This window comes from Schistocerca nitens, chromosome 5, assembly GCF_023898315.1.
Source record: "Schistocerca nitens isolate TAMUIC-IGC-003100 chromosome 5, iqSchNite1.1, whole genome shotgun sequence".
In the NCBI taxonomy this organism is placed as follows: domain Eukaryota; kingdom Metazoa; phylum Arthropoda; class Insecta; order Orthoptera; family Acrididae; genus Schistocerca; species Schistocerca nitens.
Genome location: NC_064618.1, coordinates 736,407,554 through 736,429,722, shown reverse-complemented (window position 1 = coordinate 736,429,722; position 22,169 = coordinate 736,407,554). Strand labels below are relative to the sequence as shown.

Genomic DNA, 22,169 nt, shown 5'->3' with positions numbered 1-22,169 from the left:
CAGGGATGTCATTGTCGTGTAACCACTCCGCCACAGGCCGTGCATTATGATCAGGTGCTCGATCTTGTTGAAAGATGCAATCGCCATCCCCGAATTGCTCTTCAACAGTGGGAAGCAAGAAGGTGCTTAAAACATCAATATAGGCCTGTGCTGTGATAGTGCCACGCAAAACAACATGGGGTGCAAGCCCCCTTCATGAAAAACACGACCACAGCATAACACCAACGCCTCCGAATTATACTGTTGGCACTACACACGCTGGCAGATGACGTTCACTGGACATTCACCATACCCACACCCTGCCGTCGGATCGTCACATTGTGTACCGTGATTCGTCACTCCACACAACGTTTTTCCCCTGTTCAGTCGTCTAATGTTTACGCTCCTTACTCCAAGCGAGGCGTCGTTTGGCATTTACCAGCGTGATGTGTGTCTTATGAGCAGCCACTCGACTGTGAAATCCAATTTTTCTCACTTCCGTCCTCACTGTCATAGTACTTGCAGTGGATCCTGATGCAGTGTGGAATTCCTGTGTGATGGTATGGATAGATGTCTGTCTATTACACATTACGACCCTCTTCAACTGTCGGCAGTCTCTGTCAGTCAGCAGACAATGTTGCCCTGTATGCTTTTGTGCTGTACGTTTCTCTTCACGTTTCCACTTCGCTATCACATCGGAAACAGTGAACCTAGGGATGATTATGAGTGTGGAATTCTCGCGTACAGACGTATGACACAGGTGACACCCAATCACCTGACCACGTTCGAAGCCTGTGAGTTCTACAGAGCGCCTCATTCTGCTCTCTCACAATGTCTATTGTCTACCAAGCTCGCTGATATTGCGTACCTGGCTGTAAGTGGCAGCACAATGCACATAATATGAAAAAGATACGTTTTTGGAGGTGTCCGGATAGTTTTGATCTCATAGTGTATATACAAGTGAAACCAAATTTGGCATCAAATACTTATTTTGTTTAACTGCAAGAAAATGGACTGATAAAGGTGTGCAACTATTTCCTGGTGCGAATGAATTTTTCCTCGAATTTAGAAATTAGTCTATACTGATGGGAGATATATCGAAGCATCAGACTAGGTCAACCGGATAAACACAGCGTTATTAAGTTTCTGTTCTAATTGAAATGTTTGAGAATGAGGAATTAATCTCATCTTTTTCAGCATCCGGTTACGTTAAGGTAAGTAAAGACTTAAGGTAAGTAAAGACTTAAGGTAAGAATGGCTCTGAGCACTATGGGACTTAACTTCGGAGGTCATCAGTCCCTTAGAACTTCGAACTACTTACACCTAAATAACCTAAGGACATCACACACATCCATGCCCGAGGCAGGATTCGAACCTGCGACCATAGTGGTCGCGCTGTTCCAGACTGTAGCGCCTAGAACCGCTCGACCACCCCGGCCGGCACTTAAGGTAAGTAAAGACTTATTAAGTAACTGTTAACATATGCTTTGGAAAACAATTCGGTATTTTAATTTTTCCTCTTTTTCTCCTCATTTGCACACGTTTCCGCTGTCTGATTTGATTATTACGCTCTTTGTACCCCCCCCCCCCTCCCCCTCTTTGGCCGTAAACGGGCTCTTGAGCTGCAACAGGCTGCACTAGTTTCCGACGCGCGGCACGAGTAGGGTCGTTGGTAGGTGTTCTGCCGCCTCCCAATGGCGCCCAGTGGTAGGTGACAAGTAGGTATGACTCACCGAGCGGCCCCAGGCGGTAGTTGAGAGTGACGAGTACGATGTCGCGGTCCATGAGCAGCTGCGGCCCCACGAGCTGTGGGCTGGAGGAGCCCGAGAACCAGCCGCCGCCGTGGATGTACACCAGCACCGGCAGCAGCGGCTGCACCTGCTGACAAACACACGGCACGCGTCATACGTAAATACATCACACACGTCACGTTTTCACTGCTGGCGGTCTGCCTGCTTAGCTGGGTGGTAACGCGCTCGCCTCCCATGCAAGCGGGTGCGGGTTCGATTCCCGGCCGGTTTGAAGATTTTTTCCGCTCGGGGACTGGGTGTTGTGTCGTCCTCTCGATCATTTCATCCTCATCACCGGCGCGCAAGTCACCCTATGTGGCGTCAAATGAAATAAGACTTGCACCTGGCGGTCGAACTTCTCCGAATAGGAGCCTCCCGGCCAAAAATGCCATATGCTCATTCAGTTCATTCCATTCCTGATGCCTGTGTTGTAACGCATCGTTTCCTGACCACACACGAGTGCTTCTCGTGTGCCTATTGCATAAGTTCTTCTCCAGGTATCTGGCAGAAGTAGGCCTACGCCAGCCTAGAGACGATCGGCAGGTCTTTTCCTACCCATCCTAAATGGCTTGTGGTAGAAGCGTACACGGCTAGCACAAAGGCGAATGATTTTCCCTTGATGGAGGGTGTTTCCCAGCACCTGTTGAAAATAAACTTTTGGAAAGACCTGGCACGAATCAACATTACACAGTGGCTGCGACCTTTGGGGCGGTTTTGCTATTCGAAGAATCGCAGGTCGGCCAGAATCTCACGTAGGGATACAAAAAGTGTCTTGTGCCCTCTGGAGTGGAGCTGGTTATTTAAGGTGTTCAAAATGTTTGCGTTCTGGGGTGATCCTTCATGATTCAAAATTTCCTTCTTCCACATGCTCTATCTGATCAAAAGTATCCAGACTATCCAATGTAATGCTGAACTGACCACTAGATGTCACGAGAGGCGGACCCGCCACTATCAGAGGTGGTGGGCAGTATCGTGTTGTCAGTAGGGGAGCAGTAACAGCAGAGTGGTTCAGACCAAAGCGCTCAGTGACGTGGAACGTGGCCTAGTCACTGGATGCCACCTGTGTGACAAAACCATCAGGGACATTTCAGTCCTTCCAAGCCTGCCCAGATCGACTGTTGGCAATGCGACAATGAAGTGGGAATACTAAAGACGAAGAAGACCTCATGTACTGACAGACAGGGACCGCCGAGCACTGTGCAGGATGGTTGTAAAAAAAGTCGAACGAAAGTAGTAGGAGGAATCAGTCGTGCTACCAGCAGTTCGGTTAGAACAATGTCTGTAGGGAGTTAAAATAATGGGGTACAGAGGCCGAGCAGGTCCTCTTAAGCTACACATTTCTGGTGATTTAACGAGTGATGAGGATGACTGGAGACGAGTGATTTAGATAGACGAAGACTGTGGCAATCCAACCAAAGAGTCTAGGTTTGACGAGTGCCTGGAGAACGTTACCTCCCATTATGTGGAGTGCCAACAGTCAAGTACAGAGGAGGTGGTGTTATGGTACAGGCGTGTTTTTCATAGTTAGGGAGTTATTCCGTTATTGCACTCAAGAAGACGGCAAATGCGGAACGATATGAACATATTTTACAACGTTGTATACTGTGTGCAGTAGAGGAACAGTTCGGAGGCGATGATTGTATCAAGAAGGGACGCCCAGCAGATGTGCAGATCTATAGACCTATATCTCTAACGTCGATCAGTTGTAGAATTTTGGAACACGTATTATGTTCGAGTATAATGACTTTTCTGGAGACTAGAAATCTACTCTGTAGGAATCAGCATGGGTTTCAAAAAAGACGATCGTGTGAAACCCAGCTCGCGCTGTTCGTCCACGAGACTCAGAGGGCCATAGACACGGGTTCCCAGGTAGATGCCATGTTTCTTGACTTCTGCTACACGTTTGATACAGTTCCCCACAGTCGTTTAATGAAAAAAGAAAGAGCGTATGAACTATCAGACCAATTGTGTGATTGGATTGAAGAGTTCCTAGATAGCAGAACGCAGCATGTCATTCTCAATGGAGAGAAGTCTTCCAAAGTAAGAGTAATTTCAGGTGTGCCGCAGGGGAGTGTCGTAGGACCGTTGCTATTCACAATATACACTCCTGGAAATTGAAATAAGAACACCGTTAATTCATTGTCCCAGGAAGGGGAAACTTTATTGACACATTCCTGGGGTCAGATACATCACATGATCACACTGACAGAACCACAGGCACATAGACACAGGCAACAGAGCATGCACAATGTCGGCACTAGTACAGTGTATCTCCACCTTTCGCAGCAATGCAGGCTGCTATTCTCCCATGGAGACGATCGTAGAGATGCTGGATGTACTCCTGTGGAACGGCTTGCCATGCCATTTCCACCTGGCGCCTCAGTTGGACCAGCGTTCGTGCTGGACGTGTAGACCGCGTGAGACGACGTTTCATCCAGTCCCAAACATGCTCAATGGGGGACAGATCCGGAGATCTTGCTGGCCAGGGTAGTTGACTTACACCTTCTAGAGCACGTTGGGTGGCACGGGATACATGCGGACGTGCATTGTCCTGTTGGAACAGCAAGTTCCCTTGCCGGTCTAGGAATGGTAGAACGATGGGTTCGATGACGGTTTGGATGTACCGTGCACTATTCAGTGTCCCCTCGACGATCACCAGTGGTGTACGGCCAGTGTAGGAGATCGCTCCCCACACCATGATGCCGGGTGTTGGCCCTGTGTGCCTCGGTCGTATGCAGTCCTGATTGTGGCGCTCACCTGCACGGCGCCAAACACGCATACGACCATCATTGGCACCAAGGCAGAAGCGACTCTAATCGCTGAAGACGACACGTCTCCATTCGTTCCTCCATTCACGCCTGTCGCGACACCACTGGAGGCGGGCTGCACGATGTTGGGGCGTGAGCGGAAGACGGCCTAACGGTGTGCGGGACCGTAGCCCAGCTTCATGGAGACGGTTGCGAATGGTCCTCGCCGATTCCCCAGGAGCAACAGTGTCCCTAATTTGCTGGGAAGTGGCGGTGCGGTCCCCTACGGCACTGCGTAGGATCCTACGGTCTTGGCGTGCATCCGTGCGTCGCTGCGGTCCGGTCCCAGGTCGACGGGCACGTGCACCTTCCGCCGACCACTGGCGACAACATCGATGTACTGTGGAGACCTCACGCCCCACGTGTTGAGCAATTCGGCGGTACGTCCACCCGGCCTCCCGCATGCCCACTATACGCCCTCGCTCAAAGTCCGTCAACTGCACATACGGTTCACGTCCACGCTGTCGCGGCATGCTCATGCTACCAGTGTTAAAGACTGCGATGGAGCTCCGTATGCCACGGCAAACTGGCTGACACTGACGGCGGCGGTGCACAAATGCTGCGCAGCTAGCGCCATTCGACGGCCAACACCGCGGTTCCTGGTGTGTCCGCTGTGCCGTGCGTGTGATCATTGCTTGTACAGCCCTCTCGCAGTGTCCGGACCAAGTATGGTGGGTCTGACACACCGGTGTCAATGTGTTCTTTTTTCCATTTCCAGGAGTGTATATAAATGACCTTGTGGATGACATCGGAAATTCACTGAGACTTTTTGCGGATGATGCTGTAGTATATCGAGAGGTTGTAACAATGCAAAATTGTACTGAAATGCAGGAGGATCTGCAACGAATTGACGCATGATGCAGGGAACGGCAATTGAATCTCAATGTAGACAAGTGTAATGTGCTGCGAATACATCGAAAGAAAGATCCTTTATCATTTAGCCACAATATAGCAGGTCAACAACTGGAAGCAGTTAATTCCATAAATTATCTGGGAGTAGGCATTAGGAGTGACCATATAAAATAAATCGTCGGTAAAGCAGATGTCAGACTGGGATTCATTGGAAGAATCCTAAGGAAAAGCAGTTCGAAAACAAAGGATGTATGTTACAGTACACTTGTTCGCCCACTCCTTGAATACTGCTCACAGGTGTGGGATCCGTACCAGATAGGGTTGTTAGAAGAGATAGAGAACATCCAACGGAGAGCAGCGCGCATCGTTACAGGATCATTTAGTAATCGCGAAAGCGTTACGGAGATGATAGATAAACTCCAGTGGAAGACTTTGCAAGAGAGACGCTCAGTACTCGGTACGGGCTTTTGTTGAAGTTTCGGGAACATACCTTCACCGACGAGTCAAGCAGTATATTGCTCCCTCCTACGTATATCTCGCGAAGAGACCATGAGGATAAAATCAGAGAGATTAGAGCCCACACAGAGGCATACCGACAATCTTTCTTTCCACGAACAATACGAGACTGGAATAGAAAGGAGAACCGATAGATGTACACAAGGTACCCTCCGCCACACACCATCAGGTGGCTTGCGGAGTATGGATGTAGATGTAGAATGCTGTTGTACAGCAGCATCTGTGGGGCAATGGCTAGTGGACAACTATTATTATTCTCGAATCTAGGAGAGTACGGCATAGTTACACTACTGGCCATTAAAATTGCTACACCAAGAAGAAATGCAGATGATAAACGGGTATTCATTGGACAAATATATTATACTAGAACTGACATGAGATTACATTTTCACGCAATTTATTTGCATAGACTCTGAGAAATCAGTACCCAGAACAACCACCTCCGGTCGTAATAACGCCCTTGATAAGCCTGGGCATTGAGTCAAGCAGAGCTTGGATGGCGTGTACAGGTACAGCTGCCCATGTAGCTTCAACACAATACCACAGTTCATCAAGAATAGTGACTGGCGTATAGTGGCGAGCCAGTTGCTCGGCCACCATTGACCAGACGTTTTCAATTGGTGAGAGATCTGGAGAATGTGCTGGCCAGGGCAGCAGTCGAACATTTTCTGTATCCAGAAAGGCCCGTACAGGACCTGCAACATGCGGTCGTGCATTATCCTGCTGAAATGCAGGGTTTCGTAGGGATCGAATGAAGGGTAGAGCCACGAGTCGTAACACATCTGAAATGTAACGTCCACTATTCAAAGTGCCGTCAATGCGAACAAGAGGTGATTGAGATGTGTAACCAATGGTACCCCATACCATTACACCGGCTGATACGCCAGTATGGCGATGACGAATATACACTTCCAATGTGCGTTCACCGCGATGTCGCCATACACGGATGCGACAATCATGATGCTGTAAACAGAACTAGATTCGTCCCAAAAAATGACGTTTTGCCATTCGTGCACCCAGATTCGTCGTTGAGTACACCATCGCAGGCGCTCCTGTCTGTGATGCTGCATCAAGGGTAACCGCAGCCATGGTATCGGAACTGATAGTCCATGCTGCTGCAAACGTCAGCGAACTGTTCGTGCAGATTGTTGTTGTCTTGCAAACGTCCCGATCTGTTGACTCAGGGATCGAGACGTGGCTGCACGATCCGTTACAGCCATGCGGATAAGATGCCTTTCATCTCGACTGCTAGTGATACGAGGCCATTGCGATCCAGCACGGCGTTCCGTAGTACCCTCCTGACCCCACCGATTCCATATGCTGCTAACAGTCATTGGATCGCGACCAACGCGAGCAGTAATGTCGCGATACGATAAGCCGCAATCGCGATAGGTTACAATCCGACCTTTATCAAAGTCGGAAACGTGATGGTACACATTTCTCCTCCTGACACGCGGCATCACAACAACGTTTCACCAGGCAACGCCGGTCAACTGCTGTTTGTGTATGAGAAATCGGTTGGAAACTTTCTTCATGCCAGCACGTTGTAGGTGTCGCTACCGGCACCAACCTTGTGTGAATGCTCTGAAAAGCTAATCATTTGCGTATCACAGCACCTTCTTCCTGTCGGTTAAATTTCGCGTCTGTAGCACGTCATCTTGGTGGTGTAGCAATTTTAATGGCCAGTAGTGTACTTACAAATTCAAAATATATCTACAATAAATACACATGATATTTGTACATGTCAGATTCGCTTTGAGGTCCAGAATTCGGCAGTCTTCATTGCTGTATCATTTGCTGAACGCTTCGGGCCGGCCGATGTGGCCGAGCGGTTCTAGGCGCTACAGTCTGGAACCGCACGACCGCTACGGTCGCAGGTTCGAATCCTGCCTCGGGCATGGATGTGTGTGATGTCCTTAGGTTCGTTAGGTTTAAGTAGTTCTAAGTTCTAGGGGACTGATGACCTCAGATGTTAAGTTCCATAGTGCTCAGAGCCATTTGAACCATTTGAAAGCTTCGGGCAGACCAAGAGGTGTTCTGCATCTTGAAGTTTTCCACATTCTCAGGTTCATCTCCAGTAATGTAGCGTCACCACTTCAAGTTTTGCTTGCACCGCGTCACTGCAGTTCGCAATCTGTTCAGAGTCTTCCACGTCTTGTTGGATAGTTGGAGACCGGCAGCGGGCTCTTCCTTTAGTTTTTGGCTACGACTTCCAGTTGCCTTCTTTCGCTACAGTGATTTTTGGCGAGAGGAAGCTTATGATGTAAGCGCGTCAGGCATTTGGAGAAAGTTGTTTCTCGGCTTCAGCCTAAGACATGATGTTTCGCTTCCAAACGTGCGATTCCTGGAATGGTTTTCCTGTTTTTTCTTCTCAGCCTCTGCCACTGTTCTTCATCCAATATCCGGGGCTGCTAGGCCAATAAGATGGTATGTTTCATCAACTGAAGTTGGTCTAGGCAACCTGTTATAATGCAGCCTGTCTCGTTAACAGCGGTGCTAACGTGCCTGGTCGCGACGTTCTGCCAGACTAGTGCCGCATATTCTGCCCCTGAGAAACGTACAGCTAGAGCACACTTACATAGAACTTTTGTTTGACTCCCCCATGTGCTGTCAGTGAGCTCGCTTATGATATTATTTCGACTGCAGCCTTTGACCTTCATGTTCTCGTAGGTCTTTGAAAGTAAGTGTGCGGTCGAGTTTAACTCTGAAGTATGTGAGTGTGTCCCAGTGCTGTATTTGCTTTCCCCTCCAAGTTACTTCCAGCTTTTTCCTAGCTTGTCTATTTCTTAAGTGAAACGCACATATCTGCGTTTTGGGTGAGTAAGGCTTTAGGTGGTTATTGTCATAGTAATTCCTGAGTATATTTATCGTGGAGAACAGCGGTTTTGTAGTACTTCAAAATGAACCCAACAGTCTGGACCGCAAGAAACCTTTATTTCTGTACTTACTGAGCTGAGCAGTTGACGTTCGCGCAGTTAAAAAGGCTCTGAGCACTATGGGACTTAACTTCTGAGGTCATCAGTCCCCTAGAATTTAGAACTACTTAAACCTAACTAACCTAAGGACATCACACACATCCATGCCCGAGGCAGGATTCGAACCTGCTGCCGCAGCGGTCGTTCGCGCAGTTGTAACACCTGCTCCCTTCACCGCCACCGCCTATCATCATGGCATGAGGCCTGAAGGTGGTCAAAAACTGACCGAAACTGGTAACCAGAAAATAAAGGTTTTTTGCGGTCGAGACTATTTGTGTTCATTTTATTGTCATAGCATTCCGCCAAATATTCAAGGGTTGCAATCAGTTTCATTTCTATCTCCTTCTACAAAAAAGGACAACGACACTCCTCAAATGACTGATCTGTCCAGAGTCCCGACCTGAACCCCGTGGAGGACAAAGCCGTCTTCACTCCTGGTTTCGGGTCTTGAGAAAGAATGGTCTCCCTCTGTTATGCAGACATTCAGACATCTCATTGCGTCTGAAGCAAAGTTCTATCCGTTATAAAGGCGAAGAGGGGATTCACCCACTACAAAGTGTCCGGATACTTTAGGTCAGATAGTTTATTAAGCTCAAAAGGGTTCGCAAGTGAATTCCTTTGAGTGGGCATAGAAATCTGCTAGAGTCATTTTCAGTTACGTACGCAAGTTTTAGAGTTCTGTAAGCATGAACGTCGTCAGGAGACAGGAGCCTGCAGATCCAGTAACTGGCTGCAAGTGGATCAACCAAGAGAACTTGGCGAGATCTAGTTAATGCAAATTAACCACATTAGTTTCCGTGGCAATTTAAAATACTGATGTTTTGTGCGGATTTTACCTATTAAATGATATCTCTGTATTGTTTTTGTGGAGACTGTCAACGGAAATTTCTGGGATTCTATGTACGTAGTCAGAGCTGTGTACAAATTCCATTTGACTAGACAGATCTCGGATCCTTCTCGAGATTAGTTAGGTAGCTACAAGATTGAAATTATCGTCTTAGTATTGGAGAGTTTAACCTGGTCTCGCGGATCAAAGCAAAGCTAGCGACACTTACTTAGACTTATTAGCTAGTGTAGCAGTGCAGGAGACTAATCTGCATTCGCCAATAGATGTGCGGAGAAATACGTCACGTAATTTGTCTCACGCGGTTCGCACCACAAAGAGTGCTCTGATTCTGGCCGTAGCCCCGTCTGGCACCTTGTGTGACTCTACGGCAGCTATAAGCACTCACGCACAGATGAAAGAAACATGTCAGTGTTTCCAAAAATGAACTTGCAGGAAACCTCATACCCTTCAATACCATGGTTAAGAAAGTAAAAGTAATATTTTTTTGTGTAAGTACTATATTTATATAGTACTTACTTACTTACTTTATGTCTAGCTACTGAAGAACTGTGTTCGATGATTAACGCACGTGCACTAGGTTCCTAAATTTGTTGATTAGCCACAGACGCCACAAAGGAAGCACTCGTTCGTGTCTGAGTTTGTTCGCTCTTATTAAAAATTCTCATTTAATTGAAAATGCAGCCGACTGCGAAACACGGGCGGTGATTCTTTTTCGTTGTGTTATAAGACAAAACAGCAATGTAGAGTCTTAGGCACAGTAACAAAATTTATGAAGAAATTACTAGGAGCCATGGAACGGTATGAAAATGGGCTAGATCGTTTAAAGAGGACCTTAGTAACATTCACGATGAAGATTAGAATGTTTGACCATCTATTAACACTGAAGACTCGGAGCACAAAGCTGATGCAAAATTTCAGGAACATAGACGCTTACGATTTCTTCCTTATCTAATGAGTTTCCTCAAGTTTAGAAAATGAGTTCATGAAATTCTTGTGGAATGGTTAAACTACTAGAAGTTGTTTTGACATAGGATACAAGAAATCTACATCTACATCTACATCCGTACTCCGCAAGCCACCTGACGGTGTGTGGTGGAGGGTACCTTGAGTACCTCTATCGGTTCTCCCTTCTATTCCAGTCTCGTATTGTTCGTGGAAAGAAAGATCGTCGGTATGCATCTGTGTGGGCTTGAATCTCTCTGATTTATCCTCATGATCTCTTCGCGAGATATACGTAGGAGGGAGCAATATACTGCTTGACTCCTCGGTCAAGGTATGTTCTCTAAACTTCAGAAAAGCCCATACCGAGCTATTGAGTGGCTCTCTTGCATACTAAGGTGCACAAAACCGCTCAAGTAGCCGATGCGTTGAATTTCCTTGAGGGTTGTGTGACGTAACAAGCTCTTCTGAACGCCAGTGACAAGGGATCGGCCGATAGAGAGCAGAAATGAGGTCTTTGCATTCGCTTTAAACTCGCTAGAGGGTCCTACGACGTTATCTCTGAACTCACTGCCTCCGAACACTCAGAGGCTCGAATCGGCAGTCTCTGTCGCTGTTCATTTAACTGAAATCTCGTCGCTTGAGACTGCTGTCAGGTATGAGAGAAGGACTATATGGGTGTTGAAAACAGAGTGAGTACGTAAGTTCGCACCCTCCACAGTCTCACAACACACAGATTCGTTAGGGGCCATTGAGGGGTGGAGAGTCGGCCATTTTGCCCTGTCAGTGCTGCATATCAGTAGCAAGATGGAGGAAACTTTCACGTTACATCATGACTTTATACTCTTGCACGCTTTAATAATAGGAAATGAGTCGAACAGAAAGAAGTAACCGCAGCCCCACCATTCTCAGACACATCGTAGCTGCGGAACTGCAGTGGGAAGGAAGGAATCCAGTATAGCACTGTTGTAACAGTGGCGCCTTGATTTCTAACGTATGCAGCCCTCAACACTGCACTCCTACTCGCCCAATTTCTGACTATAGTGTCCTGCTCTGTGGAAGGCTGTTCTGAGATGCTTTCGAACAGGTGAGTCACTCACCAGAAGAGGGGAATGGCAGGCTGCTTGTAGCTGTGAGGCAAGATGAGTCATCCTACATTGGGCAAGTCGACTGCTCTTAAAATGACTTGGCCCGTACCTGTGCACATGGCGTGACAGGGGAGAGGGCAGCGCTAGTGGTAGCGACTCCACCGCATTCTACGAAAGGTGGAATTTGGTGGCAAAAGCTTACATATACAGGGTCTTAAAAAGACTATCCAGTATTACAGGGGAGGATACTATGCATAAAAAAAGACAAAAATGTCTTATGACCACGGATCCTAAAAAGCAAATGACATATGACATATGAACGTGCGTTCATAGGAAGTACTCTTGCGATGTCATTCATAGCAGTGAATTACTTGTCCCACTACAGACAACTACCCAATAATTAACATTAATTACAACTACTAGGATGGAATACTGTGAGACAGGAAGGCATCACGAACATGTGGTTGCAGATGTGAGCACCTTTGTTGCCTTGGTGCTCCATGTCATAACAGGCTCAACAGTGTGCTGGGAAACTGTTTTGCAATATCGATGTAAGCGTTAGTTGCCCCATTGGTCTGCAGTGAGTTGTTTTATTTAAATTATATGATTGTACTATAGGCTTGTTACATCTGCTTATGTTCACAGACATTTCTCCTAACTCCATACCATGATGTTTGGCCTACTTAAAGATCACGTTTAAAGTACATGTTATTGTGATGTTTGTGGTGCAGTGCAACATGTTTTCTCTCTTGCAAATACTCTGACACAACCTAGCAATCGAGGCCTTTTATTCCACAAGAGAAATAGCGGACATGATTTGTGACGGTGTAAGCAATCGACATCACACCGGTCTACAAAGATGAAGTGCAAAGAACGATTAGTAAGCACTGGATCAAGTGAAGCCAGAGACACACCCCAAACAACATTCCGCCAACGCCCTCTCGACAGCATGTATTTAGGCCGCCACGGCTCACTAGCTGGTTCCTCCCCCCTTTTCCCCATCATAGGTCCCCCCCCCCCTTCTGCCACCGTGTCGCCTGTATAGCGCTGTTTTAAGTGAGTGTTCAGTGTTGTGCGTCCCCTGTCAGTGTTGCGAACAGCTGCCATACTGTCGCTAGTTGTGTATTTTTATCTCATGCAAACAGAAACCAGACTGTCGCTGTGTTTTTTAATTGTGCCTGTCTACTTCTTCATCCGCATCGTCACTGCAGTGTTTTTATATTTTAAATTCCACAACTTACCACCATTTTACAGTTTTTTACAATGTCACCGTTTTATCACCTGTTTTTCTTGTTTGTTTCTATTCTAACTATGTTTTTTAACTTTTCTGTAGGCTGTAGAGCAGCATATTACGCTGCTGCCCCCCCCCCCCGTTGGGGGGGGGGGAATTTGAAATGCAATAAAGAAAAAAAAATAGTTGGCCTCAAAAATAAATGGTTCAAATGGCTCTCAGCACTATGGGACTTAACATCTGTGGTCATCAGTCCCCTAGAACTTAGAACTACTTAAACCTAACTAACCTAAGGACATCACACACATCCATGCCCGAGGCAGGATTCGAACCTGCGACCGTAGCAGTCGCGCGGTTCCAGACTGAGCGCCTAGAACCGCGAGACCACCGCGGCCGGCAACTGGCCTCCCTCACTCGCTCAATCATCCAGTTTGGCGTCTGTCGGTTTACCAGAAGGGCGGGTTTAGTTCATCACAAGCTATGACAGTACATAGCGACCAGATTAGTGACTGTAGTGGGACTAGTTGTATTGACATTACATCACTGTGCAAGAGGAGATTGTATCACAAAACACGGACTCTACTCAAGATAAGTAATGTTTCCAGTTCATGTAAATAAAGATCCGTATTAATTCACGCGTGCATTTGTGTTGTAGAAAGAGGGTACTGGCTACCCATAACAACATCCTTTCCTCTGTTTCCTTGCAGTTCAAGATTCTACAGTGGCGAACGAGAATAATTTAGCGGCGATCGAAGTTAATCATCTTGGCCGAATATTTTGCTTGCTTCTCTTCTGTTTTAGCTTGTAGCGGTGCTCGTGTTCAAGTGTTTCTATTTGCTAATTTGTTGTCGTGTTATTGCATGTATTCCAGGAGGGGAGCTGCAGAGCTAATCTCATTTCTCTTTTTTCAGAGGCTTTGCTTGCTTTCTCATATACATTTGTGTAAATCATGAATTCACTGTCCCTCCACCCCCTGCCTCCGTGCCTCAGCCGAATGCGACCAATGTGATGGATCTAATACAAGTTTTTCAGTTTCAGAGCCAACAAATCGCTACCGTACTGGCGACGGTATAAAATCTACTGGCTGTACAAGATGAGAGGGCCGCACAACCACAACCAACCAACCAACGAACCAACCCAACAAGTGCCGCCGGCCAGTATACGACGTTCCGGCAGTTTAAGGAAACGGAGGAGGAGTGAACTGAATACCTGACTCAGTTCCAAGCACATTGTCAAGTTCCTAGAGTTAAAGGTACTGTAATGTTACAATATTTCCTTTTGATTGCGGGGTAACCAGTGTTCAGGTTAATACAAAAACTATTCCCAACAGCATCTCCCGATGAACTCGTCTGGAGCAAATAATCGCTGCATTAACTAAATACTATGACCAGTAAGTCCAAGTAGCTGCAGCTAGAGATTAGTTCTTTCTCTTGCAGAAAAAGCCATGGAGCAGACGTACCGCCAGTGGTACACAGAATTAACGAGCACGACTAGGAAGTGTAAATTTAAGTGTAGTTGGGGCAGCTTTTAACGTGATTTAATGATACGTGATGCGATAACATTCAGTGTCCCAGATAATAGAATATGGAAACAGCTCTTAAAGTAATCTGACCCATCACTTCAAGTATTGCAAATCTTAGAGCAATATGATTCGGTTGCCATAGCGGCCGATAAGTTTGACCAGGCCCCGATTTGTCGGGTCGGGTCGCCCCTTGTTCACGACCGCCCCAAGTAGCCACAACAACGAGCCTTACACAGCCACGCAGATATGCAAACAAGCCAGTGAATTCAGTGAAGTCTTGCCCTAGATCTTTTGCTAACCGTAAAAGACAGGATTGCCCATCAGGTAAAGCAACGTGTAACACGTGTGGGGAGAAAAGGCCATGTGCAAGCACTTTGTTTGCAACGCCACAAAAACGCCAATTTTGCCCGCTCCCAGAAAAAACACACTCGTGTACGCTGTGTATTCAAAACAAACAACCGGTTCTGACAATAGTAAGATTAAGGCTGTGCCTCCTCCTCGCCGTCGGCCGGGGTGGCCAAGCGGTTCTAGGCGCTACAGTCTGGAACAGAGCGACCGCTACGGTCGCAGGTTCGAATCCTGCCTCGGGCATGGATGTGTGTGATGTCGTGATGTCCTTAGGTTAGTTAGGTTTAAGTAGTTCTAAGTTCTAGGGGGCTGATGACCTCAGAAGTTAAGTCCCATAGTGCTCAGAGCCATTTGAACCATTTGAATCTCCTGGCCCTAGTGCTGTGCAGCGACTTTCTAGCTAACTATTTGTCTCATAAAGAGTTGCTGACCGTCGTGTGAACTTGTAGCTAGACCCAGGCGCCTGGGTAACTTTGCTTAATCGTGCCACATACGAACAGTTAAGCTCACTACGCCTTTCTAAATCTAGGAAGCACCTCACTGCTTACAACGGACAGGAAATTCCAGTGTTTGGACAGTGTAGTTTGTCTGCCACTTACAAATCCCACGCTAAGACAGTGAATTGTACTGTGCTGAAATAAGGAGACAGTGAGAACATATTCGCTTTAGACGCCTTTGATTTGTTTGGACTTAGGTCCAAGACAATGTACTTTCAGTGTATGCTCTTGAACCAAAAGACAGTGTAGCTTAAAGAATTTCCGGAACTATTTTCAGAAGGAATGGGAAAAGCTAATAACTTTGTAGTGCATGTTACACTGAAAGACAATGCACAGCCTAAGTTTTTCCGGGCCCGCCCCGTTCCAATTGATTTGAAACAAAGTAGTTATTGAATCGAAACAATTGCAAGATAATGGTGTAATTGCTCTCATTCAAGTTAGTGAATAGGCAAGTCCTCTTGCTTTGTTGCGTAAGCCTTCTGGTTGAATTCCCATTTGTGTTGAATTAGTCTACAGTCAACCCACAGAAAATAGTTGACATTTATCCGTTACCTCGCCCTGAGGAACTCATGGACAGGCTTGGTGCAGAACGTTACTTTTTTAAAATAGATTTTCGTGTTGCCTACTTGTAAACTCCATTGGATGAAGACCCACAAAGTGTTTGTTGTAAATATGCACTTAGGACTGCTCAAGTATATGCGTTTGCACTTCGGCAGTGCTTCCGCACCCGCCATTTTTCAGCGTTATTCGGAACAGCTGACTGCAAAAGAGCCATTTTGTTCAAACTACCTTGACGACATTTTCGTCTCAGCTCGTACACCAGAGCAATACATTGCCAATTTGCGTACTATTTTTCGGGTGTTTTCAGAAGCAGGACTCAACTGTCGTCTCGAAAAGTATGACTTACTTCGAACTCAACTACAGTACCTAAGTCATGTGATAAAGTCAGAGTGTGCAACCCCTCCAATCTCATTTGTTTGCAATCCGTGACGTGCCTGTTTCTCGCAATTTCTGACCTGTAGCCAGTACTAGGCAACGTGACATATTACATTCGGTTCATACCGAATGCCGTTGAGATCGCGGCTCGATTGTATCGCTTGCGTCGGAAGAATTTACGTTTTATGTGGACCAAAGACTATCTACATCTACATCTACATCTATACTCCGCGAGCCACCTTACGGTGTGTGGCGGAGGGTACTTATTGTACCACTATCTGATCCCCCCTTCCCTGTTCCATTCACGAATTGTGCGTGGGAAGAACGACTGCTTGTAAGTCTCCGTATTTGCTCTAATTCCTCGGATCTTTTCGTTGTGATCATTACGCGAGATATATGTGGGCGGTAGTAATATGTTGCCCATCTCTTCCAGGAATGTGCTCTCTCGTAATTTCGATAATGAACCTCTCCGTATTGCGTAACGCCTTTCTTGAAGTGTCCGCCACTGGAGCTTGTTCAGCATCTCCGTAACGCTCTCGCGCTGACTAAATGTCCCCATGACGAATCGCGCTGCTTTTCGCTGGATCATGTCTATCTCTTCTATTAATCCAACCTGGTAAGGGTCCCATACTGATGAGCAATACTCAAGAATCGGACGAACAAGCGTTTTGTAAGCTACTTCTTTCGTCGATGAGTCACATTTTCTTAGAATTCTTCCTATGAATCTCAACCTGGCGCCTGCTTTTCCCACTATTTGTTTTATGTGATCATTCCACTTCAGATCGCTCCGGATAGTAACTCCTAAGTATTTTACGGTCGTTACCGCTTCCAATGATTTACCACCTATGGCATAATCGTACTGGAATGGATTTCTGCCCCTATCAAGACGAATTTCAAGAACTGAAAAATGCCTTACTTAGTGACAGAAGAGTAGTGCATTTAGAGCATGCCAAGCTGGTAGTTTTGCAAATCAAGCTTCTTCCTACGGAATCGGCGTAGTGCTTTCGCACACAATTGGTACGCAAGACAAACCTATTACTTTTGCCTCAAAGTTGTTAACTCACTCAGTGCAATTATTCTCAAATAGAAAAAGAGGCTCTCGCTGTTGTATATGGTGTGACCAAATTCCATCACTCTTTGTATGGTCGAAAGTTCGTTTTAGTGATAGATGACAAGCCGGTTCCTAAACGCAATGCTCAAAAACTGCAGTGTTGGGCTTTGTCGCTTTCGTAGCGTCAGTATGAAATTGTGTGCAGACCTACGTCAAAGCATGGTAATGCAAACGCCCTATCTCGCCTTCCGATTGGCGCAGACTTTGATTTTGATGCATCTGCCACATTTCGTTGCCTAATCGATGCGCAGGAGTCGGAATTGCTGGAATCTTTTCCCTCGCACTACAGAAAGATTGCTCCTGCCATGGAAGCAGGCCCATATCTTAAGATTTTGCTGCGCGTCTTGGCCTCGTTTATTGAACAGTATCCAGAACTCAGTTGTCGACCGATATTTTACACGTCGGCATAATCTTTCAGTTCAGTTCAGCAGGGTGGGATTCAATTCAAACTGACAGTGGATAGTCGCGTGTGCCCATTTCCAAAGTTTTACAAAATAATATGTTGCGATTGCTCCACCAAGGACATTGGGGAATGGTTCGCACTAAACTGTTAGCGCGCCGGCACTGTAGTTGGCAGGACATGGACGCCCACATTGAACAGATGACGTCACAGTGTGGCGCACGCATGAAAAACCAATCCGCTCCGCCAGACATTCATAGCTTGGCCTACGACTCAATCGCCATGGCAACGAGTGCACATAGACCTTGCAGGATCATTCTGGAACACTTGTTGGCTCATAGTGGTACACTCTTTTAGCAAGTTCCTATTTGTGGTGCCTATGGCTTCTACCACATCACGTAGCACCATTCAAGCGTTGTCCTCCCTGTTTTGCATAAGGTTTGCCAGAAGTATTTGTCAGACAACAGACCACAGTTCACTTCACGTGATTTTGAACTGTTTTGTGAACTAAATGGCATTCGACATCTGACGAGCACTCCGTTTCACCTCCAGTCGAACAGAGAAGCAGAACGCTTCATACGCAAAACAGATGACCAAGCTTCGCACCACCCACGCATGGGAACTGGCGCTGCAATTCTTTCTCGCCTCCTATCCCTCCCGCCCACGAGACAGATCATCACCGGCGGAACTCCTACGTGGCCGACGCTGCTACACTTGTTACAGCCACTGCAGGTTCCGGCGCCACCAATGGTCCGCAAGTATCGCTTTGCGCCGCTCCATCTTGTTCTTTTTCAGGGTTATTGGCAAAAAAATGGTTCAAATGGCTCTGAGCACTATGGGACTTAACATCTGAGGTCATCAGTCCCCTAGAACTTAGAACTACTTAAACCTAACTAACCTAAGGACACCACACACTTCCATGCCCGAGGCAGGATTCGAACCCGCGACCGTAGCGGTCTCAAGGTTCCAGACTGAAGTGTGAAGTGCCTAGAACCGCACGGCCACACCGGCCAGCGGTTATTGGCAGCCGTGGGCTCTGGGAAAGAGGCGTGATCCAGGAACATATTGGCTCTTTTATGTACTTGATCGCAGGTTACGAGGGTTTGCAGCGCCGCCACCAGAACCAAATTCGTGTGTCATTTTCCCCGCGATTCCGCTGCTTTTCTTCCCCCAGATTCACGGCCTCACAGGACGACGCGGCCTTCACAGCCGCCTGCTGCTGCCTCCAAGGCACCCCAGGAGGAGCGGATCGACGGTTCACCCTTGCCTGCGCCCTCCCCGCTCGCCGACCCGATGGACATGGACCCGTCGTTGCCGTTGCCGTCGCCGTCGCCGTCATCGTTCCAGGCCACGGCCTTAGGCCTTGATGTGGGCCCAGGCAGCAGTTTTCTGGAAAATGTTCCCGTTCCCAGAATGGGATTTTCACTCTGCAGCGGAGTGTGCGCTGATATGAAACTTCCTGGCAGATTAAAACTGTGTGCCGGACCGAGAGTCGAACTCGGGACCTTGGCCTTTCGCGGGCAAGTGCTCTACCGACTGAGCTACCCAAGCACGACTCATGACCTGTCCTCACAGGTACTGGTAGAATTGAAGCTGTAGGGACGGGTCGTGAGTCGTGCTTAGGTAGCTCTGTTGGTAGAGCACTTGCCCGCGAAAGGCCAAGGTCCCGAGTTCGAGTCTCGGCCCGGCACACAGTTTATCTGCCAGGAAGTTTCAAATGTTGCTGTTGCCTCGCAAGCCAGATGGTGGGGTAGGGTGAGGAGTACACCATCTTTCAGTCAGGGCTCTAGGTTCATCTCTACGTCTAGCATCCTGCCTCCCCCCACCCCCACAATTATCGTTCGCAGCCTCCCTACACTACAATGGTGCGGCATTTCGGGGAGGGGTGGTGGGGGGGAGGAATGTGCTGGAGTAACCAGTCACTGGTACACTGGTCGGCAACGATGAAGCCGAAGATAGATTAGTAGGCGTTGGGTCAAGAGAAGCCAGAGACACACCTCCAAACAACATGCTGTCAATGCCCTTTCTACCACATGTATTTAGGCCGCCGCGGATGATCGGAGTGACTCACTCACTCACTCACTCACTCACCATCCAGTTTGGCGTCTGTCAGTTTACATGCAGAGCAGGTTTAGTTCAGCACAGGCTACGACAGTATATAGCGACCAGATCAATGACTATAATAGGACTAGTTTTATCGACATTCCATCAGTCTGTAAGAGGGCTATTACTGATGAGCTTTTACCACAATAGATAGACTCTGTTCATGTAAATAAAGAGCCGTATTAACACACTTGTGTATTTGTGTTGTAGATTGAGGATACAGGCCACCCGTAACATCCTCTCGCTTGTTTCTTTGTGGTACAAGTGTCTACATGATTTACTGCTATGGTTTAGCAGATGGAGTTAATCTAAGAGCCTGTAACCTGTACACTGAACGATTTCCAGCATGCAGATTATTCCAGTTTCTTGAGCAAACAGATCCCATAGTACCCAAGAAAAGCAGACAGTGGAAGGCCTCGCAGACATGTGTGAAATGAGTAGCGTGTGCAGTGGACGACAATCCTGAAACCAGTGTGCAACGTTTAGCAGCAGCTGAAGGTGTTAGTCATCCTCTGGGCTGGGTGGTACCTCATGAGCAGTTGTTGTATCCGTACTATGTTCAGCACGTCCAGACCCTTAGGGGACAGTCCATCCTGCCAGAGTGCATTTCTGTCAATGGTTTTTACGGCAGTGTAGTTCAGATCCACAGTTTGCCTCCAAGATTTTGTTTATTGATGAAGAAGGGTTTACATGAAGTGGCATTGTCACTTTCTGTAATCAGTATGTGTGGACTGATGAAAAGAAACAAGACGTCAGAACTGATTCTCAATCAATGTATGGATAGGCATTCACGGAGATGGACTAATAGGGCCATATGTGCTACCACAGGGATTTACCAGTGCTTGTTATCTCCACCTTTCTGAAGAATGTACTGCTTATCTTGCTGGAGGATTAGCCATGTCAGGACAGACTACAGATGTGCTTCGTGCATGATGGTGCACCAGCACATTTTCTCTGCATCGTGTCGGCATGGTGGACCGGCTGGGAAGTCCCACACCTTGGCCTGCTCGTTCCCTGAACCTACATACACTAGTCTTCTGGTTATGGGGATACATGGAGAAATTGCTTCATGACACTCCAATAAACGATGTGCAGACACCACAAAATAGTGTCTTCCATGCATCTCAGCACATTCAGAACCAACCATGGAAATGTCAAAGAGTGAATGAGTCCTTACACCGAAGGGCAGAGGCATGTATTGACATCATGTTGACATCATGTTGACCTCCTCCGGAACAAGTGATCATCTGTCACCGTATGTCTTGAAGGTCTCATGGTTTCATTTTTTTTCTTGTTTTGATGCATAGTCATTCCCTGAAATATTGGATATATTTTTTTAACACCCTGTGTACATATAACTTGTATAAGTTGTAAGCTGCAGCTAGCGCATCTGTATAAGATTGTATTAACAGCTTATGTCAGTACGACCAATAATTTGAAAAATACAGGGTGTAATGGGTGTATGCGCAGATATTTTATATGTCGTAACTTATTATACACACAACATTTCAAATGGCTCTGAGCACTATGAGATTTAACATCTGAGTCCCCTAGAACTTAGAACTACTTAAACCTAACTAACCTAAAGACATCAGACAAATCCATGCCCGAGGCAGGATTCGAACCTGCGACGGTAGCGGTCGCGCGGTTCCAGACTGAAGCTCCTAGAACCGCTCGGCCACAGCGGCCGGCCTACACACAACAGTGTGTTGGTTACTTTTTCTTTTGCATCAAACAGTCTTTCCACAAACATGTCACATAGTTTACACCTGATGTTTTCTGCATATTCGTAACTGCACTACTAAGTGGATTATGCCTGTCAGTATAAACTGTTTTGAGCGCACGTGTTCATGCTTAACCATGACCTGTTGCCCAGCAGAAAATAAGCACTAATTACTTGCTCTTGTCACACATAGTTGGAGGTACTACTCAACCTAAAAACATACAACTTGTAATAGTTATAATTATTAGTCGGCAACTGACGTAAATAGTGATTTAATGTTGCTCAGTGTGCAGTTCTCACTCATACCTCTAACACTCTAACCTACAAATAGAAATAGTTGTGTAAACAAAGGATCAAGCAAAGCGAGATCAACCCCATGTTGCCAGAAAGGAAAACGCTCACTATGATGATGCGTCATGTGGAAGTTACGTGTGACAACACTTTAGACAACATTAATTAAAAATAAAATATTATTCGCCATCTTCTGTATCTTCGGAAAATAGTG

The 22,169-nt window shown here is 46.8% G+C and overlaps 1 protein-coding gene across 3 annotated transcripts in view; it reads right to left on the bottom strand.

Moving 5' to 3' along the window:
- The window catches only part of LOC126260823 (juvenile hormone esterase-like), a 553,778-nt gene that overhangs the window by 310,502 nt on the left and 221,107 nt on the right, over positions 1-22,169 (bottom strand). For 2 of the 3 annotated variants that reach the window (XM_049958207.1, XM_049958210.1), the window contains exon 4: positions 1,713-1,860. In XM_049958207.1, the coding sequence (XP_049814164.1) occupies positions 1,713-1,860 (148 nt within the window). The remainder of the gene's footprint in view (positions 1-1,712; positions 1,861-22,169) is intronic. The other variant, XM_049958208.1, reaches the window with a different exon arrangement.